At 33.4% G+C, this 24,037-nt stretch overlaps 1 protein-coding gene across 1 annotated transcript; it reads right to left on the reverse strand.

The window, feature by feature from the left end:
- Positions 1–8,996: 8,996 nt before the first annotated feature.
- On the reverse strand, positions 8,997–11,120 carry LOC127286095 (uncharacterized). The gene is made up of 3 exons (XM_051312390.1): positions 10,946–11,120; positions 9,815–10,900; positions 8,997–9,232 (listed from the first exon to the last, which is right to left on the reverse strand). The coding sequence occupies exons 1-3, from the start codon at positions 11,118–11,120 to the stop codon at positions 8,997–8,999; spliced, it is 1,497 nt and encodes a 498-aa protein (XP_051168347.1).
- Positions 11,121–24,037: the final 12,917 nt, after the last annotated feature.

Below are 24,037 nucleotides of genomic sequence, written 5' to 3' on the forward strand. Positions count from 1 at the left end.
GCATAATTATCTAACTGAAAAGAAAGACATATTGTCTTTAGATTGAGTTTAATATTAATTAAATTTTATTATTAATTACAGTATATGTATTAATGTTAATAAAATATGAACAGTATAAATTTATGTATAACTATTACATGTAAGTGAAAGAATAGTGTAATTCTTCAATTCACCGTGCGGCGTAAGAGAAGAGTGACAATTGATAATTACCTATTCAGGCCTAAAATCAATTACAATTATTTATTAATATGTATTATCAAGATTCGCCGTGCGGCGTAAACTTGATAAACATAAAATTACAATTAATTAATGCTGACGTAACTCGCCGTGCGGCGTAGAAACGTCAAAATTGCAAAGTTAGAATTCGCCGAGCGGCGTAAAACAACTCTACAATAAACAATTAAATTTCATAATACATCAATTCGCCGTGCGGCGTAAGAGATGAATTATTATTGAAAATTTCCTATCAGGCCTAATTTCAATAGTTTTCAATTGTGTGTGTTTTTAATTTACAATATTGTTTGTAAAATAATTAACGTTGTTATAATGTTTAAAGGAATATTTTAACAAAATTTATTGTGTATTTATGAAAGGATATCAATACCCATCAATTGATTCTAATTATTTTTCTTTTCAACTTGCACCATAAGATTGAATATACAATCGGAAAGAATTTAGTTTCGAAACACTCCTAAACCGCGAGCAGAAACTGTCAATTCTAAGTGTTGAAAATCTAACAATTGTCACGATAATCAGATAGAACTTTATTGATTAAAGAAAGAACAATTAAAGTATTTACTTCCTGACACATTAATAAAAATTGAATTTCTCTTTTTGGGTAATTATTTTAACAAAAGTGGAATCCCACCGCTGCCACCAAATCAGCTGTCACGTCCCGAGCTAAGGTAGAGTTTATTTATTATTTATAATAATAAAGGGGAGATAAGTTGCTGATTAATCAGGTTGGTAAAGCCTGATATTTATTTTTAATGTAGGATCGCGTCACTTCCTCAAAACTAAGGGTTTTGTGTTAAATAATTTAAGAGAGATATTCCTTTTTATGACTGACAATTTATTATAAACATTTGTTAATTATAAAAGTACTTACAATTGATGCGACGATACAGTAATGTAACAAGCTGCAACCAGGATTACAGAAGTGAGTCTCTGGATGCGTTGTAATTATTAATGATACAATTCGCTTTTATTACACCTTCACAATTTGAATTTTACGACAATTAAGAATTGTTTAAATTCACACTAAAATGTTGTTTTAGAAATACAATGAAAATATGAACTTTTAAATAATAATAAGAAATTAAGAAGTTCAGGAAATTCACGATTAACAGTAATGAGTGATAAACAATTACGAAATCGAAGGGCCGAATTAAAGGCACCGTTCGGGCAGAAACTCGTCTGAACAATTGACATTTTGCAATAGAAAAACTGGGGTTTATATACTACATGATCTTTGTTCATAGGGGTAGAATTGTCACGTATAATTTGCAGACAGCGCAATTATCACGTACAATTTTCACTTAGCGCAAAAGTCACGTACATTATTTATTAATAGAATTATAATAATATCTTAATTAATTTATTAAAATTTTAGTTTATTGATTATTAATTATAAAACTCTCTTTTATATTTGTTAGAATTTTATCGATAGTTCTTGATTGATATTTGATTATTGATTTATATAATATTCTATTAATAATTAATATACATATGTGTTTTTAATATAATTATAATATAATTAATATTATTACAATAATGTAATGATGATTGTTTAAACAATTACGAAATTTATTAAAGATATATGGCTGCAGTTAGTTCGTAATTTCGGCATCTTATATACATACATCATTACGTGATAATACACCGACCAACGATTAGTCATTTATATAGTTACAGTCGGTTTCTTACCGAGATTAATGTAGATAATTAACCGACCGCAATCTTTTCGTTTGTTAAATCTTGATCGATAATAAAATATTTTATCTACTGTAAAAGATTATTTACTGATTATAATATTCAAGAAATACAGATTTTTATGATGACATATAGCTATATTCGCATGAATTAATAATTATGGTATATATATAGTTATTTATATACATTCATTCCAATTCATATATACTATATTTATGATAATTAAAACTATTGTAATTTTGGTTGCCTAGTTGTAGGCGAACTTAATTAATTTGAAAAGAATTTGTTGTATCGGGATGTAACAGAAGTGCGCGCCCCCTAAGAGTTCTTTAATACAATTGGAAGTTCCCTATTGCGACCCTCCTTCCCATGATTCTTCCTCAGAATCCACTGAGGATAAGAAGCTTCTTCCAAAATCGTGTGACAAGTCCAAAGACGAACTTTACACCGTTACAAATCAATGGACGGAACCCTTAACGTATCGACGAGACAATTACGCCCATTTTATTTCGGAGGATTGTGAACCAATTAATCCCATCGCGAAACTTCTAGTAGATACGGAAAAAATTGATTTACAAAACATCCGAGATAGCAAACCAGTTAAGAGTCAAGTGTATGTCACACTTTGCGGTCGAAATAAAGTGTACTCAATCGTAATCAAAAAGCGACATTTTGATGAAATCAATTGGAACGACGTGACTAAGGGTTTGGAAAATTTAAAACATGCGCTAGCACTAGATAACCAAAAACATTTTCGCATGGCAAACTCGGGAGACCTTTTGGGATCCCTTCCCCAAAGCAAAATGGCGGAACTTCTTGCAGGAATATTCCGCGGTGGCGACATTAAAGTAACTTTGTGCCACGGAAAAATTCAAGTTCCTCCTGAGAAAATAAGGTCAGAAATTATTGCGGAATTCCACAGTAGTTTAATTGGCGGGCATAAGGGTATAACAAAAACCTACAGACGAATACGCGAACGGTATTACTGGCCCCGGTTAAGAGATGACGTCACAGATTACATCCGGAAATGTAAAAGCTGCTTCGAGAATAAATTGGCCAGAGCTAGAACTCGCGAACCAATGCTGATAACGGATACCCCCGCGATGCCATTCGATAAAGTGTCTTTAGACACAGTAGGAAAACTCCAAACAACCCCTAACGGAAATCGTCACATCCTGACGATGCAAGACAATTTTAGCAAATATTGCATTGCCGTTGCTATCCCCGATATTTAGACAACCACAATTGCTCACGCTGTAGCCACCAACCTCTTTTCCGTCTTCGGAGCACCGCGCTGTGTCCTAACCGATAGAGGGGGAAGTTTTGTGAGCTCTCTGATGCGAAAGCTCGAGGGTATCTTCGGTGTCAAACAGCTGACTACTTCCGGTTACCCCGTTCGAACTTGTATTCGGACATATGGCCCGAGTCCCAAGTTCATTTCCCCAAGGACCAGAACTAGAAACCTATGGGTCTTATCTGCGTGACCTCATCACTCGAATGAACGAACTGCAAAATTTAGCTGCTGAAAACTTGAAAAGAGCTAAATACCGATCCAAAGAATGTTATGACCGGAAGGCTCGGCCGTCGAGTGTAAAGATCGGTGATCAAGTATACACCTATAAGGAAATCAGAGCAAACAAGTTTGATAATCGAGCCAATGGTCCGTACTCTGTTGTGGGGATCACCCAGAACAATAACGTTATTCTGGAAGATGAAAATGGCGAAAGATTCGCCAGACACAAAGATAAGATAATGGTTACCTATTTGTAGCCATTGTCTCGCACTAAAGCTTATTATTAATCTTATCTCATTTTAGGAAGAGCAATGATGTCAAGGGTCCTAATGATGCTAATTGTATCCTGCCTCTTCTCTACCCTAACAGCCATGGCGATTAGCAATTCCGACAAATCCAGGGGTGACGGACGTTACCACATTACCCCGTTCAAGGCGAGCAGTGGACTATACTTTGAGTACGTCGAAGAGATGAGACGATCTGGCAGCAGCTGGAGGATTGCCGTTTTCCTGGACATTGGCAAGCACTGTCGATTCTTTGACGATCTGAAATCTAGGCTGATCAGGTTAAAGGAACAATGTCGACCGAATGAACAATGGTGCAAAGAATTAGTGGGATATTACGAGTGAGAAGACAGATGGGAAATGGGTTCGGAACTTCAAAAGCAGTTTCGAACCCAGATCGACGAATTAGAGAACACTAAAAGCGCCCTACCAAAAAAGATGTCCTCGCAGTTGCGAATACGAAGAGCGGTACCTTTACTCGGATTCCTCGGAAGAATCACTAAGACCTGTAGCCGGTGTGCTGAACTATGATGATGGAGAACGGTACGACGCAGCCTTTCGGGATCTCAATGAAGCTCAGGCCAATTTGTCGCATTTAGTGGGACGACAAACCCATGTGGTCAGGTCCCAACTCGATACACTACATGCACGAGTCGATCAACACAACACTTTGCTGAAGGAGATGCAGGAGGAACTTCAGAACCTGCTCAGCTACACTAAAGAAACACCAAATTCAAAGGCTAACATGGAGCGAAGAAACCTTACATATGCTGTAGCCAGAGCATTGAGGTTAGGACTTGATCACAGCATTCAAGCAACCACTACTATGCTGCAAGCCGTCCATGAGGCCAGGCAAGGTCAACTTCACCCAAGCCTTTTTACATTGGAACAGCTGGAGCCCATTCTGAGAGAGATACAAGACAGTTCTAAGGACGTCAGCTTTCCCATACAAGGGCCACGGATTAGTATCGACGAACTGATGAAGATCTCCACTGTTACTATCATATGCGAAAATCAGCAACTGAAGGTCCTCGTTGACGTCCCGCTCATGGAAAAGTACAATTATCAAACATACCGAATACACTTTCTACCAATAATACAGGACGTGCTTAACAACGGCACTGGAAGAGCGTACGTACAATCGAAATACAATTACCTGATCGTGGACGAAGATCTGCGAACCTATCTGCTACTAAAGGAACAGGACTGGAATTCTTGCAAATTTACGGCAGCATACCATGCGTGTTTGAAGGGTACTCCAATTTATGAGTATCAGCTTTGACCCTCCTGCGAAGTTTCACTCCTGATCAACCAAACCAACGAAGCGCTTAAACTCTGCGACGTTCGACTAACCACAAATTTGGAGTCCTATTGGAGACCGTTGTCGACCTTGGCTGGATGGATATATTCTCTACCCATACCGGAAACCGTGACGGTTGTATGCTACTCGGTTGATCCTATTAAAATCCTTCTAAGAGGCGTTGGAATTCTAAAGTTGGCCCCCGGATGCTCAGTCAAGACGAAGGACCTACTTATTCCGGCAGCCACATCCCAAGCCGGGCAATCAGATGTAATATATGAACCCGAGCTGCACTTGAACCTCATGGAAATATCACCTGTGATTTCAAAGTATCACTACCTTCTGAAGGAATCAACACCCGTAGCTAATTAACAACTAGGATTGGAAGTGAAGATGTCTACCTTCAAAACCAACTCCAAAACACTAGACGAGCTGGAACAGGAACTACAAGAATTTGCTATCCAGAGGCACTCCAGGAGCCATCAATCCTTCCTTCTATATGGATGCTATGGAGGAATCGTGTTGTTGAGCTTACTTCTTGCTCTTTACCTGTGCCGATCACCATTGAAAAATGGCATCGATCAGCTGTCTCAATTGATATGCCCTAGATCGAAGACACAAAAGATTGAGGTTACCAGAGTCCGACGGAGGAGGTCCTTACAAAAACCCCATAGCTCAATCCAACCCTACGAGAAAATTGTCCTATCCCAGGATAAGGCCACCGGAACAATCGCAGCAATCGCAGTTGATTCATGCGAAATCCAAAAAGAGCAACAAAAGTCTGCGACATCTGAAGAATATGCCACACCGAAGATCAGATGACTGATGGAGTATGAGAAAATCGAACTTAGAGAAGAATTGGGGGATAATGACACCATACAATCGTCGGTAACGACAACTGAAGAACCGCCTAAGAAGATTATCTTGAAGACCAGAGTGAGACTCCCGAAGCAAGACCTTCAACCCGCTTGACCAGTTCGATAAAAAAAAACAAAAAAACAAAAATATATATATATATATATATATATCTAACGAACTCTTAATGGTTATTCAATTCTATACATTTTTTGTACACGTCCCTATATATACTGACTATCAACATTTTTCAAAATTATTATTCAATTACTAATATTTATATAACAATTTAAAGATGAATCTGACTTCATTTTCAATTCTATTCGTATTTCGAATGTCAATATAAATTGATGCTAAACACTCTATACAAAATTTTTACCAAACAACGTTTCGAAGCAATTCCTCGCACGTACAATGTAGGGACCTTATATTGTAATTGAAAGAATCACCAAATTTGAAGTAAAATTTATATAAGCAGAGTTAAATTTTACTATCATTATCAATATTCTTGCTCCTCTGAAAACGATAAAAAGAAGAAATCATATTATGCCTTGTTCCTTTCGAGTTCGTCTCCGTCGCGACTAGTTTTTGGGGACAAAAACGGAATATCCACGGTGGATTGTTACGGTAAAACCTAACAAATACCAAAATAATTAAAAAAAAAATAATAACAATAAATAAATAACCAATTAGACTAATAAAATTTCGCAAATTCTTCTTTCAAAATTATTTACAAATTACAAAAGGGCTTAGACAACTGGCCTTGCCACAAGGTACAAAAAGAAATTTGATACATATAGATAATGTCGAGTTGAGTCATCACTCTACTCCGCAAAGGAAAGGAACTCGGAAAAAGAACAATTAAAAACTTTTTTATGCTAAAAAAAACAGCAGTGGATTTTATTTAAAAAAAAAAAAATTTTTTTCTTTTAATGGTTTTCAGAATAATTTTGGCGCACAAAACCATGTATCGAACGTGCTGCCCATTCTTCTACATTAATTTGCTTTTATCTCTATTCCGAGCAAGAATATTCTCTTATATATATATGTATGTATATATATGTGTATGTATGTGTATATATATATATATATACATATATATACAGCTATGCTAGAAATTACAAAACCAAATTGTTGGTAAATGGGAAAAGTAACGTTAGTGTAACAATGTTACTTTGTCAATTTATTCAAACATTAATTGCGTACATATTGTAACATTGGTGTAACAATGTTACATTATATTAATTTTCTCTTGGGCATTTAATTATAAAAGGATTGTAGCATTGTTGCAACAATGTTACAGGATCAATTTTTAGACACTTAATTGCAAAATTGTAGCATTAATGTAACAATGTTACATTATTAATTAAAAAAAAAGGAATTTGATCACACATATTGTAACCTTAATGTAACAATGTTATATTATTAACTTTTATTAAGAATTGAAGTATATAAATTGTAACATTGATGCAGCAATGCTACATTTATAATATTAAGAACAATTAAAAATATTAGAATTTGTGGGAGATAAGCTTGGGACTTTATTTTTTTTTTGCTATACAAAGCCACATGGATTATGTCACTGTCCTCTAAGGAAGAATCATATGTATTTCTTTTACTTATGGGTCATTGCAGGCATAGAGCGAACGCAGATACACACACTATCATGGACTTTACGGTCGTAGCTAAGCTAAGTACATCGGTACCCGCGCGCTATACACCAATACTTGTAATTGCGATGCGTTCAGGGTCAGCCTCTGTCCATCGTCTCTGTTATCTCAATTCCCCTTGCTCCCCTCTGGGTCAGCCGGTCTACAAGCAACAATACCAAAACAAATGCACGTGCACTTGTCATATGGAACACAAAAATCTCAATCAAGAGAAAAGAATAGTAAAATAATATGACTATTTTCTATCATAGTGTGAAATGTGATATATACACATTTTACGGAGTGGAGTTTCTCTCTGAAATTTCGATTTGACTAAAACAGTAAAATCAAAAGTATTTACTGTTTCCTTTTATTACTACCTTAACCAGTTTGAAAAAAAAGGAATTTTTATAAATAAATAATAAATTTCTGGAACCATAATTTATAACTATGGTTGTAACAAAATGTCGTTCCAAGAAGGTGTCACGTTGCGTCTGGACGTTTTCCGTTCTCACACTAGCGGTGTGAGATCCAAAAACGTCAGCAAAAATGCAATGACCAATAGACTCAAGAGACTGTCCCTTCTACTAAAAATTCAAAATCCTAATTGCACTAAATTACCCCACCTAAATCCAGAACCGATGGTTAGAGGCTGGTCCGAGTGTTAAGATCATGGCAGTACAACTCTTGATCGCGAGTCAGCTCCAGGTTTCTGGAGGCATAAAAGTGATATAAGACGCCGGGACTTAGCCCGTCCGCGAATCGGTACCAATTTTGGAGGTCCACTACGGAGATAGTGACCAAATTTTGGGTGGACGAAAAACAGAATTGAACACTTCACGTCGGTGAAGTCCATCGGAAGACGCGTTCGGGAAAATTATTAATTCTCCAAATTTTGTTTTCGAACCGGCCAGTCCGCACGCGTGGTGCCTGCGCCGCTCGAGCCCGTTGGACCCGTAAAGTGCTTTCGCGCGCTACTTTGTCGAAAAGTGCAAAAACTTATTTAAAGGACAATTTTTATACACTAGTATAAAACAAAGACTTTTTTTGTGTGTGAAAATTTTCGTTTCGCCCGATGAGAGGCGACAATAAAATTGTAAGACTCGTCGGTATTTGTAAGCTGTGTGCAGGTTTAGCAATAGATGCAAAGCTTGATCGTCTTGTTCAGCAGGAATTGGCAAAATCGAATTCAGTTTTTGAATAGAATCGTCTGTCTCAACATTATGCTGTCAATGTCTCTTATCATCGAGCATTTCTCCTTTTTTCCTAATTTACCTTTCTTCAGCGCAGACATCACACGAGGTTCAGAAAGTTTAGGAATGTAATTTTCCATAGACGCCTTGTAAAAAAGAAAAAATTTATTTATTTACAAATAAATCTCTAGCCCTAAAGAAATATTAAATATAAAATTACAAATATTTATTTAAAAAGAACCTTACAATTTTCTTTCTTGAACTCGATGGTCAATTTTTCGATTCTACTAGTGGTGCTTTAGTATTTTTCTGTGGTGATCGGGAAGATGATTCTTCAAATGAGGATAAAGAATCGTCAGATAACTCCAAGTGTTCAGAAGATTTCTTGGAAAGTAGCGATTTACTAGGCAACGATTGCTGATCAACTGATTCTGACTCTGTAATATGTGAATCTGGTTCACTTAAATCATTTTCTGCTAAGACCTGACCAGCTACGTCATCAACTTCTGTAAATTGTGTTGTAAAATTTATTTATCAAAAAGTGCGAGTTTAGCGTGGGATGCGCGCAGCCTCCTTAGCATAAAAAATATAAAATTATTGAATAACTTTAAATATTATTAATCAGACAAACTGAAAACTGAGTACTGAAAACCTTAAGGAGTTACAATTTTTTGTGTGACTTTTTTTATAAAAAAAATTTAATTTAGGCTATGTAAGACTCATTTTAGAACGTATACAAACTGTAGAATTTTAATTTCATCTTACCTACAACTTCATGTTTCAAAGGAGAGCATTCACAATACCCACAGGTTGAGAACTTTCCTTCTTTCATTTCATATAAATCGCATTGCCCACATGAACATCTTCCTCTCGAAACGTTTTGCGGATCCAAATTACCTCTCATTATGGCGTTTTATTTAAATTTGTTTAAGTTATTTTTTTGTAAATGTTTAGATTTTAAAATTGAATCAAACGTAAAAGCTGCAAACTAAATTGATCCACGTTACACGCGGTATAAGTATTATTGAATTAAAATTTATTTTTATATAACTTGATAAAGTACATGTAACCAACAATGTATAAATCACCGACACATTGTTTAATAAATATAAAATTCTTTCCTTCCGATTTGTGGCTGTGGTAGACATTATGTCCAATAATGTTTTCAGGTGTGTAACATGCATAAATTTCGGATCTTTCTATTTCATAAGACATTAGTCTTAAATTGTGACAAACAGTAGAAACTTTTTTGCAGACAAAAATGGGTAATGCATCAGTCAAGACAATTGCAATTAATTCCGCAAAAACAGGAAGGTATTCTGAACTATAGTCCACTGGAATGTAACATTTATTGAAAACGTATTTTGTCCCATCATAATTGATCCAAGGAACTATTTCCAATGCTAAATCATTTGGAAACATTTCGTCAAAGTCTACTCTGTGAATAGAAGTTAATCTTCTTGGTCCGTGAGTAATCCTTTTCAAAAGAGGCAATTGAAAAATCCATGCTTGATACAATTGATGACGCTCCGACAATGTAAAAGGCAGATTTTTGTAGTTACGCATAGTTTGCACTATTCTTTTGAAAAATTGATGTTTGGCTTCCATACGCATACACCAGAATGCGACAAGTGGGCCAAAGTCCTTCACATTTCGAGGATGATGTAAGGAGTAATGTTGCTTCGGGATTAAATTTCTCAAAAGAGAAACATTGTCTTCAACGTTAACTTCTTTATATAGATCTCTGAAGGATTCTAAATATTCTTCCGTTATATCCATTAAGTAATCGAGCATTCCTGTACTGATCGAAGTTCCAAATATAATTGAAATTATTTCCAATAACTGTGAATAATTCTCAAAATACGGACAATTTTCCTCAATGACATCCTGCACTACAAATGGTATGATAAAAGCCAATAAAAACATTTGACTCGCATTTTGATGCATGTTATTGCCAGGAACAAGATGCTGAGATTTAATTGTTGATGGTTTGGATGACAGTTCATTGTATCCGTAATCAAAGTTCTGAATTCTGTCGTTAATTACACTTAAAGGTAATTTCTTGAGTACAACTTTTTGCATTAAAAGTTGTAAAGTCAGTATAAGATCTCCGAGCAAATGGTCATGAACAATATCATGAGGAGCACTCCGCGTTGGGTCGACTTTAAAAAGCTCTGTTAGTGAGCATCTTCAATTTATTCCATATTCTGTCGATAAACGTTCTTTTTCTCTTCCTTCAGCTTCTTCTATTTCAGCAACTTGTTCCTCGTGTTGTTCAGGAGTTCTCAACAAGCTTTCATCTTCTTGTGTCATTTGACGGACCTGTTGAAGGGTTGCCATACAATCCCGACACGGACGATTTGCAGTGAAGTCTTCTTTTAAACCGCATAGCATATGTACACCTAAATTATCTCCCTGGATTGCAAATAATGCTCCGAAAATTTTTTGGCCATTAGGAAGGATAATTCCTTTTTCCAACAGTTTTAATTCTTTTATTAGTGGTTCCAAAACTTTGTTTATGCCATACTTCTTTATATCGGCATATTTAACAATAGCGGCTAAATTTATGAACTTTAATTCGGACCGATACTTGGGATGAATATTTCCTATCGCAAATTAAAACATTCCTAACTTTTGATCACCAGAAGACTTGGATCCTAAACCGTCGCACATATCTACCTCATCGTAGTAAAGAAAAATGCGTAATGCATCAGGTTTTTCTTTGAAATATTCGTGATTCATAAAGTGACAACTATCTTCATAGGACGAATAAACATTTTCCTTTAATACATGATTATACAATAATTGGTCCCAAGATTCATTTGTCACCCACTATTTTATAACCGATGTTAATGGAACGTACATCATTTCATCCTTTTTAGTTTTAGTTATACGATCCCCTCCACAAGCAGCACCCCTATACTTAATAAATTTTTTTCCTAAGACGTATCTTATTGGTTTCACGATGTTGAATTCAGGTTCCAAATATTGATCTCGCTTTCGACGTTTGTCCAAATCATGAATGCAATCTAGAGAATTTACTTTTTCTTCTATGTTTATCAAATCCGTTAAATGAATACCTGTTCTATCTGCAATGACATTATCTACCTCTAGTAGTGTTTCACGAACATGTACTTGAACAACATTTTTCAAATTTAATAAAAGGGAATTTATATCACTTTCTGATAATGTAGATGTTGCTCTCAATTCTAGTAAAAATTTTTCGATTGACTTTTTCTTTTCACCATTCGCAACATTAACTTGAATTAAATTGGGATTTTCATTGTTACCTTCCTCTTCACTATCTTCACTACTATCGTCATCACTAATATCTTCACTTTCATATTCTTTATCTAAACTATCTTCACCATTAACGTCATCACTAATCTCTTCCCTTTCATATTCTCTATCTATATTCATTCCATCTTCTTCATCTCTAATATTTCCTACATTTCCTACTCTAGCTTGTGCATTTTGATTATTTTCAAAATTAGCATTTTGCTGATCTACATCCATTGATTCTGGCTCAAAAACATTATCTACTCGACGATCGCCTCTTAATTTGTGCAATCTCGAAATATGTGAACGTAAAGTAGAATAATTATGAAACCGAGATGGACAAGTAGGACATTCCAATTCAAAATCAGGTTCATTTAAGTGTAAATGGACAAGATATCTATTCAACTCCACAGTAGAATGAAAATCTTCCCTACAAAATTGACATCGCTTCAGTCTATTTTCATCCATTTTTTACAATGTGCAATTGATGTAAAAATTTAAATATAGAAGACAAAAGTGACTTTAATTTTTGCCAAAATCCACGAAACATTAATTGATTTAGACCATTTCTTTTCTTTGTCGCTTTTTGAAAACATTGTAAACTGTGAAGAATAAAACATAGTTAAAATATTTATTCCCAGATAGAACACAAGCTTGTCTGAGCTAGCAAAATGTCCCACCCATGGCAAGATTGCCAGGAAAGGTTGCTGCAATCTTGCCAGGAAAGATTGCTGCAAGTTTACTGCAATCTTACCATGAAAGCTTGTTGCAAGCTTGCTGCAACCTTACTAAAAATGAGTTCGGCAAGCTTGTTGTGAAAGCTTGCCAAATATTTCTAAAATATTTTCTATATATAAAAATATTTTTTTATTTATTTTATATATAGAAAATATTTTACAAATATTCGGCAAGCTTGCTGCAAGCTTTCGGCAACGTTACATAGCAATCTGTCACAGCAAGCTTGACGAAATCATTTTAGTAAGGTTGCAGCAAGCTTTTATGGCAAGCTTGCCATGGGTGGGACATTTTGCAAGCTTGTCAAGCTTACATGGTAAGCTTGCATGGTAAGCTTTCTGCAAGCTTGTGTGCTATCTGGGTTCCTATCTCATCGAACAAATTTTTAAGTTGATAACATTATTAGGACTATTTATGTCATTTTAAATAAATATACAATAACAAATACAATAAACTAAGATATCAAAATTAACAACACATGGCAGAAGCACTGGAATTTTCTAGGTTCAATATTGTCTCCACTATGGAGACTTCGTTACAAGGCTCAAGTTTGGCTCGAGGCTTAGATATGGCTCAAGACTCGACTTTGGCTCGAGGCTTGAGTTTGGCTTAAAGGTTAAGTTTGGCTCGAGGCTTTAGTTTGGCTCAAAGGTTAAGTTTGGCTCGAAGATTAGATATTGCTCAAGCCTTGACTTTGGCTCGAGGCTTGATTTTGGCTCGAGACTCAAGTGTGGCTCGAGGCTAGAGTTTGGCTCGAGGCTTAGAGTTGGCTCAAGGCTCGAGTTTGGCTCGAGCTTCAAGCTTGGCTCGAGGCTCAAGTTTGGCTCGAGACTAAAGTTTGGCGCGAGACTCAAGTTTGGCTCGAGGCTAGAGTTTGGCTCAAAGGTTAAGTTTGGCTCGAGGCTTAGAATTGGCTCGATGCTCAAGTTTGTCTCGAGGCTCAAATTTTTTTCGAGGCTAGAGTTTGGCTTGAGACTCAAGTTTGGCACGAGGCTCAGGTTTGGTTCAAGGCTCAAGTTCGGCTCGAGGCTCAAGCTTGGCTCGAGGCTTAGAATTGGCTCAAGGCTCAACTCCGGCTCAAAGCTTGAGTTTAACTCGAGGCTCAAGTTTGGCTCGAGGGTGGAGATTTAGGATTTTGTTATTATAAATAACGAATTATAATTAAAAATTAATGTTATAATGTTTGAGAAACATTTCAAAATTCATTTATTGATTTAATTGTTATTTTGTTCAATTTTTTAAAAACTTTTATTTTATTTTTTTTAATTTTCAGTTCATTTAATTTTCAAATTTTCTCTGATGTAAAAATTTTTTCCATCACACTTTTTTGACTTCCTTGACAAGAAAAATTTTTCCTGACATTTCCCTGACTTTTCTAACTTATGGCAACCCTGACCTAAGGTTTGCTAATACTTAGGCAATACCTAAAGATGTATACTTCTTAAATTGCCAAAATAGAAAAAATTAAATTTTTTACATGTAGTTTGTCTCTGATTAGGAAAACCATCTAAATTAAATTATGTTAAATCACAAATTAGAAAAAATCGTTTTTTTTATTATGTTTCGTTCATGTGTTGTCAATATCTCAATGAATATATTTTGTTTGATAACAAGATAGAAAATGTGTATTTTTTGCCTATTGTTTGATCATGTTTTAACTTAACAATAGAATTCTAATTTTTTCAATAGCAAAAGTAGAACAAAATTATTTTAATTCCATGTATTTAAATTTCTTTATTACATTTAATCGTAAGTCAGTATTTCGTTTTCTATTTCGGTTTTTTCTTTGTATTCTTATAGTTAAATTTAATTAGGGAGAAACTTGATGATTAACAAAAAATGCTATTAATTTTGAGTTAGAATTTTTCAAACTTTCAAACTTCAAACAAATTTTTTAATAAGCTACACTTTTTAAAAAGTTATTTTTTCAACCTTAAATTATTTTCTTTATTCCTAGAGAAATCAACATGAGTATCTGAAATTTATAACAGAGAAATGGTTTTGTCTAATTTATTTATTTTTTTTTTGAAATATAGTTTACAAAATTATTTTGTGTTTAACATTTTTTATTTAAATTTAATATTCCACGTACATTTTCCAGTATAAAACCATCAAGAAAAAAAAGTGACTCAACAAAAGATAAGTTAATTAACAACAATTACATATTAGTAGAATTTTTAAATAAATAATTATTGATTAATATAATTTATTAAAAATAATGCAAAATTACAGCGTTCAACCTTGTAGTATCTTTACATGTACTAATGATTAATAAATAATAATTAATACTTATTAACAATAAATAATATTCATTATTAATTATTTATAAACACTATAGATAAACAATTATTTTAATTAATTTACTTTTTGTTTAGTGAATTTTTTATTAACACAGATAACACAGTTTTTTATTAACATTTTATAAATAAACAATTTAAAAAAGTATTTAAATAAAAATATTTTTTTAAACTACATTTCATAACAAAGAAAAATACTTTTTTGATTTTTAAATCGGTCAACTGGATTGCGAGAAAAAAAATTTTATGTTTAAGACTATGTTAACACGGTGTCTAGCAATTTGGCAGTTCAGAATTCCCGGTTTTTCCCTGGGTTTTTAACCCTTTGCGTCACAGTGGGTCGCTCAGCGACCCACCTTTGGTTTTTCACTATATTACAATTATATTTCATATGAATTCGCTTGAAAATCGTTACTCGGGGGTTTTCGGGGTCGCTGATTACGAATCTGACTTTAGTTTTTAAAAATTCAAAATGGCCGATCCAATATGGCGGACATAAAAGTTAAAAATTAACTGAATTCTCTTGAAAATTGATACTCGGGGGTTTTCGGGGTCGCTGATTACGAATCTGATGTCAGTTTTTAAAAATTCAAAATGGCGGATCCAATATGGCGGACATAAAGTTGAAAATTGACTGAATTCGCTTGAAAATCGTTATTCGGGGGTTTTCAGGGTCGCTAAATACGAATCCGATATCAGTTTTTTAAATTTCAAAATGGCAGATCCAATATGGTGGACGAAAAAATAAAAAGTCAAAGCATTCGCTTAAAACTCGTTACTCGGGGGTTTTCGGGGTTGCTGATTACGAATCTGATGTCAGTTTTTAAAAAATCAAAATGGCGGATCCAATATGGCGGACATGAAGTTAAAAATTTACTGAATTCGCTTGAAAATCGGTACCAGGGTTTTTCAGGGTCGCTGAATACGAATCTGATGTCAGTTTTAAAAAATAAAAAATGGCGGATTCAATATGGTGGACATGAAGTTGAAAATTGACTGAATTTGCTTGAAAATCGTTACTCGGGGGTTTTCAGGGTCGCTGAATAAAAAAATAAAAATAGAATTTCAGAATTTTAAATGTTTTAATAGAGATAATAGATGCTTATCTTTAAATCATGTACCTGCCAACCCTTGGATTAGTAACCTGTAAAAATAAACGTTTTTTACACTCAGCAGTATTGTTATTTACAAAATTGTTAGCATTTATGTTTTTGTAACTGAATCCAATGTATACCTTTTTTTACTATCATAAAGATTGTTGACGATCGTCATTTGTTTCACTGACTTTTTTTTGCGACGATCGTAATTTGTTTTATTTATAAAAATAAAAAAAAATAAATAAATAAAAAAAAACAAGGTGGAACCAAAATCTTGCCAAGTCCACGTCGTTGGTTCTGGGTAACGCTGAGAGCAGGATAGATAAAAAAATGAAATTATTATTTTCGAAAACTGACATGAGATTCGTATTCAGCGTCCCCGAAAACCCCCGAGTAACAATTTTCAAGCGAATTCAGTTAATTTTAAACTCCAAGTCCGCCATATTGGATCCGCCATTTTGAATTTTTAAAAACTGACTTCAGATTCGTAATCAACGACCCTGAAAACCCCCGAGTGTCAATTTTCAAAGAAATTCAGCAAATTTTTAATTTTTATGTCCGCCATATTGGATCCGCCATTTTGAATTTTTGAAAACTGACATCAGATTCGTATTCAGCGACCCCAAAAACCACCGAGTATCGATTTTCAAAAAAATTCAGTCAATTTTTAGTTTTCATGTCCGCCATATTGGATTCGCCATTTTGAATTTTTGAAAACTGACGTCAGATTCGTATTCAGCGACCCCGAAAACCCCCGATTAACAATTTTCAAGCGAATTCAGTTAATTTTAAACTCGAAGTCCGCCATATTGGATCCGCCATTTTGAATTTTTAAAAACTGACTTCAGATTCGTATTCAGCGACCCCAAAAACCCCCGAGTATCGATTTTCAAAAAAATTCAGTCAATTTTTAGTTTTCATGTCCGCCATATTGGATCCGCCATTTTGAATTTTTGAAAACTGACGTCAGATTCGTATTCAGCGACCCCGAAAACCCCCGATTAACAATTTTCAAGCGAATTCAGTTAATTTTAAACTCGAAGTCCGCCATATTGGATCCGCCATTTTGAATTTTTAAAAACTGACTTCAGATTCGTAATCAACGACCCCGAAAACCCCCGAGTATCGATTTTCAAGGGAATTCAGTTAATTTTTAATTTTTATATCCGCCATATTGGATCCGCCATTTTGAATTTTTGAAAACTGACATCAGATTCGTATTCAGCGACCCCGAAAACCCCCGAGTAACAATTTTCAAGCGAATTCAGTTAATTTTTAACTCCAAGTCCGCCATATTGGATCCGCCATTTTAAATTTTTAAAAACTATTGTCAGATTCGTAATCAGCGACCCCGAAAACCCCCGAGTAACAATTTTCAAGCCAATTTAGTAAAAAGAAAAATGTGTGACTTAAAGGGTTAAGTAATATTCCCGGACAATGTTAAACTAAAAAAATAGAAGTTAATGAATCGTAATTTTTTTAACTGCTTAAAATGCATTTAAAAAACACACTTGTTTTCTTATTCTTCCGAAGAGTAAAAAAATTTTCCAAAAAATATCATTTTTTAAAAACAGTCCAAAATATTTTTAATTTTTAAACAAAGGGTCAAAAAGAGTTTTAAAAAATTATATTTTTTAAATAATACCAAAAATACCTTAAAAATTAAAAATTCTCGTATTTAAAAAAAAATTCCAGGTCTTTTCACAGTTTTTTCCCAATTGAACTGGATTTTCGGATTCTTCCTGGTTTTTCCCATTTTCTCAGGTCACTAGACACCCTGGTTAAAAAATTAAATTCCTAATAGGTAACTTTAACAAAAAAATTTTTTTATCAAAACGTTTCAGAAAACTATTTTAATTTGAGAAATTATAACCCTTTAGTAATTATTTTTAATACTTTTAATTCCAGTGGAATGTTAATGTAAAATATGGATTATTTCATATCAAATATAGCAGGATACTTTTTTTTGTAAAAATAGAGACTTAAAAAATATTTCTTTTTAAATTTGTTATAAAACAAATTTCATGGAATATTTTATTATACAGTTGTACACACATAAACTTTTGTAAATAAAAATACTACAGAATTAAAAAAAATTGTTTCGAAAAGTATTACATCTAAAATGCAACTCGCATGGCGTCAAAATTTTCTAACCAACATTTTTTTCATACCAAACTGACGTTTTAAACAAAAATAAATTTCGATTTTCATTAGAATTAAAAAATATAAAATTTATGCTTATATAATTTATAAAGTTTTTTACCTTTGTGGACGACTTTTGATTTGTACAAAAATTATAATTGTGGTAAATGGCACCATAAATGTCAAAGCTGCTTACAGACAATAGTCTTAAGAATTCCAATTATGACTCGCTATAGGCATTTCAATAAATTGAACCTATTCAATGAAAAGTACAATAATAAATTAACTATTATTTGATTCAAAATTTCTTCTTGAAGATGAAGCAACCATCAAACGTAAAGATAATCTTTTTTATACAACAAATCAAAAAACCATTTAATTTTCGTATTTAGTTTACGAATGAACTTTATTGTTTATTATTTGCATTGTCATGGTAACGCATGAAACATGGCGTCAAAGTTATCTAACCAAAAATCTTTTTTTCTCTATGTATTTGAAAAAAATTCCAAATAGAAAATCATAAAATAATTTGCCTTAAAAATGTTTTTTTTAAATTTATGTATCAATAAATATTGCAAAAAGTTTAATTGATTTAAAAATTGTCATTGAAAAAATTTAGTTTTAATTGTTGTTAACCAATGTTAGGAGAGCTTTTATTGATGTAAACACGCGGTAAATTTCAATAAGAAATTTAAATTAAATTTGTAAAATAAATGTGAAAATGTAAAAGCAGATTTTTTATAGTCAAAATATGAGCAAGATTATAAATTTAATTCTGTTTACAATAAGTGTGTAAACAACTAAAATCTGAGATAATTTTTAAATCTTTATAAATTACATATCCAATTTCAAAATATTAATGACAAGTTAACACGTGTCTTTTTTTATCGCTCAATTATGTAACATTCATAAAAAATTAACCACTTAACAATATTTGCAAATATTGAAAACAAATAAAATATAATTATAATTTTGTATTTAAATCAGGTGATAAAACCGCATTAAATTGAATTTTGCTAATTACAACGTTTAACCTACCATTTCACAGAAGCTCTTCATTTCTTCACATAAACTTTATAAACACTAATTAAATAAACTGGAAAAATACACATAAGTATTATTAAAGAACATTCCAAGACTCCATGAACTAAAAACGAGTTGTCGTTTAACTGACAATATTTGGTGACGATTCAGACAACGTAGAATTTGTATGACTAATTATAATTGTATTCAATACTTCACAGGCTTTTTTACATTATAAAATAAGTTTTCCCGACATTAATAATATATTTTAAGTGCAATAATCATGAACGCTAGTCAAAATAAAAATTTAACGCTTTTTTGGTTAAACTAATTGATGTTGACAGATTTATTTATTTTTTATGGACCAACACATTCATTTTTTTTCAACTTATTCTCTGAAGTTAAAAAAGAGTAAAAATGACGATAAAAAAAGGAGTCAAAAGGAATACTTTTGAGGAGTAAAAATTTTGTGGTGTCGTTTTTGTTACACCTCATTTTGAACCAACAAAAAAGAGTCAAAATGAAACCTCCCGGTTTACTGTGAATAATTATTTAAACAATAATTAATTAATAATTTCTTAGTTACAGAATCCAGGCAATGAGGTGCCCCTACCCTCCACACCACTGGGGTCACCTACACCCTGGCATCAGCCAGAGACGCCTTCTTGGGTGGCATTGGGGACACAAGAGCCGATGTCCCCACTCCGGTTGATTGCCAATCAATATCGGCCGGATTCACCACCCCGGGCGAGGGTGCAGAGGCCTTCACCTCTACCGCCACCGAAATCGCCGACCCCACCTCCCACCAATGAATGTAGGCGGCGCGGCGGTGGTCATCGGCGTAAGGTGATAATGAAAATTAAAATTATATTAAATAATTTAATTCAATAAAAGTATAAATCTATATTAAAAGTATGGCTTTCCTTTATACATAGTCTCTGCGCGACCGTAGAATAAGGGTGGTAATTAACTGTAAAATAGATTTACCTACAGTCGGTAAGTTGGTAAATCAAAATAAGAGTGATGGTTTTACGTCCACTGCGCATGCTCAAAAGTTGGACTTTCGGGATATAAATTTAAAGTTTTGCGAGTTGATTTTTCATTCTATTCTGTGAGCTCATGCAGCCTAGTCGCAGCAAGAGTTAACAGCGAGTAGAGTGTTCTGGTTTTATATTTTTTTACTTTTCTTATTTTAAGATTTTATAATGGTAGGCAAAAGTGTACTGTTAACCAAGTACCTGTAAAACGTATGAATTATAAGACCATTCTTGATGAGTATGACATATCACTTACACTGATTAAGGATGCTCTTGAATTGCTTTCAAGTTTGCGTAATGGCATAGATAGAAATGAATTTGTAGAACGATGGGTTGCGGAATGTTCTCGAAATGAGTTAGTGTTAACAAATGTTTTAAGATATATGTATTTTACGCATGAGAAAAGTCGATGTGAGAACATTCTACAATCCTTTGTGAGATATAGAGAATTGTTTCAATCTCAAGCGGTAGAGGACGCTGCGCTGGCTTACAAGACTTAGATATTACTAAGCGTGTACGATGGGCTATGTGTGAGAATGCGTTTGAATGTAGATTGTACACGTATGGTCATAAATATTGTACATATAGATATAAGTAGTTTTTAGATGATTTAGATTTTAGATGTTTAAAGAGCACATTACCGATGTTTTAAAACAAAATGGTTCCCTCATTGTTTACAGCGTTCTGACAGCTTATTTCAAAAGGGTGCAAAATGAAGAAGAGGTAGTTATTCCAATACCGTTTACATCAAAATCTAGCAGTATTTTCCTAACAACCCCATTGGAGGAATGGTTTGATGTAAATATGAAGCAGCCAATCTTAAAAAATGTTGAAGAGTTTTATGCGGAAGGATCTAATTGGAATCTACAATCTACAGGTAAATTAGAAATTAATGTAAATAAATATAATCCTTTACGTGCTAGTTCATATATTGATTTACCTGTTAAAATCAAGATAAAACATGCGTGTATTAATGTACATACTGATAGAGACAATAAATGTTTTAAATGGGCTGTTCTTTTAGCTTTACATCAAAATTTAACTAGAAGTGACCGTGTTTCTACTTATAAGAATTTTAAAAATGAGTTAAATTTTAAAGGAATCGAATTTCCTGTAGCATTAAAAAGTATAGCCAAATTTGAAGAACTTAATGGTATATCTATAAATGTCTACGGTCTAGCAAAAAAGTATGGTAATTTTTCAGTTCACCCGCTTCATTTAACTGTAGAAAAGAGGAGGAAGCATGTAAATCTACTGCATGTAGTAGATTCATATATTGATGAAAATATGAATAATGATGTTAATGCAAATTGTGACGATATTAATTTTATGAATTTCCATTACGTTTAGATAAAAGATTTTTTACTACTACTCAAACAACTCTCCCTAAAACCCTTCCACCTCCAACTAACAACTTTTCTAGAAATCTTATAACTTCTGGGGGGAAAGAGCCTCGGCAAGCCCCATGCAAAAAATGCCCCTTTTTCGTACCTCGAATTTTGAAACTTTTTTTATGCCAAATGGTTACATATGATGACCCAATAATCCCTGCCATTTTGAATTTTAAAAAACGGACTTTAGATTCGTAATCAGCAGACGAAAATCTTAAGGGAACCATTTGGTCTGTTTTTTTTTAACATTATTATTCGATTATATTGCATATTCTAATTTTGGACATGGCCCCCTTTGACCCCCTGTATTTCGGAAAGGGGGCACATGCTCATCTTGAAATTTTTCATTATTTTGTTGTGTTTAATCCAAAATTCCCATTTCATAAGGGCACTGTTGTTAATCGCCAAGACTTGAGAAAACTCTCATTAACCTTGTTGCGATGAGCTGACATCCTCACAGATACCCCCACCTTACGTCTAAGAGTGAGACGTATTGAGAATTATAACGACGAGAAAATAAGGATTATACGCCCCACCGTTGTACACATAAAATCTTACAATCATAACGACTATGACAGTTGTGACAGTAACGCCACTCTAAAATAGGCGATAACGTCATAGTGATTGACTAAAAAAAAAATTTTGGCTTTTCTAATGTGTCATCAGAGGCCAATACCTGATATAGTTCCACCGCCAAAATATGAACTTCCAATTCAACCAGAATCCATCCCCCCTCCCCCTGGAATTATTCCTATTGCTGACATCATTAGACGAAGAAATCAGAACAATCAAATTACTGTACAGACATGACCATCTAGACCTTGAATTGAACAATTTCTTTTATTTTTCCAAGTATACTAAACTTTCAGGATTTTCTTTCTTTCTTTACATTTTCCTGTTTCCTTTTCCAACTCGTGAAAATTCCGTGCATGATTAGCGAAAAGACAAGAGGCAACAATATTTAATGTGTCCCACATGTGTCCTGACTCACTCTTGACATGAGCAAGAGTATGGATGTTCAGGCACAGTCGGCCGCGTTAAAACAGAAATGATGTTTAACCCTTGTTACCATTATTTTTCATTAAAACTGTAAAAAGTTTAATTTCAAATGATTTTAAGGTTCCATTTTCCAAAATTCTCCTTTTAGATAATTCGAATATACACTAATTGGCGACATTATTTGAATTATTTTATGCAAAATACATCTAAATTACCTATTAAAATAATGACATTTCATTCTTTTCTTGTTCTTAAATTTTGTATAATTAATTTTTCCCGTATAATTTCCCTCTTCCTATTCATTACATGTAATGAATATTTTCATAAAAGGAAAGGTATCGTTTCAAAATCCTAGTTTTCTTGTGGAATTGTAAATATAAAAAGGTTTTTTTTTATTGATTATTTTCATTTGTCATATTTTATTTTTCTTGTAATTTAATTTTATTGTCAGAGAAATGGAAAAACTCCACTTATTAAAAATCTTCAATCACCCGTATCCGCTAAATTAAAAACCTTATTTTAACTTCTTCTATTTTCGACTATTAATCTAAAATAAGTAAATAAATTAATAAATAAAGTAAAAATTTTCTAACTTTTCAAAATTCTTGTACTACCCATTTGCTTAAATATAAATAATGTGAATTGTAAATTTATTGTTGTTAAAAAAAAAAATTTTTTAGTAAATTCATTTGTCGACTTGATATAAATTGCTTAAAGAATTTCTTTTCCGAAAAAAAGAGATGCCAAACTCAAGAGGTAGTTTTCAAACGAAAATTTTCCTCGTTGGCAAATCTCAAGGAAAATCTACGAAATGAAAATCCGTTGTCTCTCAGACAATTTTTTTTAAAAATCTCTATCTAATTACCTATTAATTCTCTGGTATTCTTTCTGAAATTATGGGTGGAATTTTGCAAATTCTCCAAGCCACTTCAAAAATAAATTTTTTTTTGGAATTGTATTTTACTGTTGTAATTTTTTTTAAAGGTTTCCGGCAGCAAGTTTACAGGAATAATTCCGCGGTGGCGAAAAGAAACCTAGCATTTAAATTCAACTCCAAATTATCTTTCCTTATCTCCAAATTTTCCATACTCCTCTAAAATGACGTTGATTTACTACTCAGTTTTCTAATGACTTCATATTATTTTAATGTATTTTGTGCTGAGTATATATGTATATATGCGAACAGAAATGGGAAGCCCCTTCGCGGCTGGCAGTGGATCCCCGACCGGCCCGTACATTGTTTGACCGTGCATTGCCATCCCTACTAGATCGCAGGCTTTTGGGTGTGCAATTTTTATTTCCAGCATACAC

The sequence above is a fragment of the Leptopilina boulardi genome, unplaced genomic scaffold (assembly GCF_019393585.1).
Source record: "Leptopilina boulardi isolate dan_hultmark-lab unplaced genomic scaffold, ZJU_Lbou_2.1 LbouV2_347, whole genome shotgun sequence".
Lineage (NCBI taxonomy): Eukaryota > Metazoa > Arthropoda > Insecta > Hymenoptera > Figitidae > Leptopilina > Leptopilina boulardi.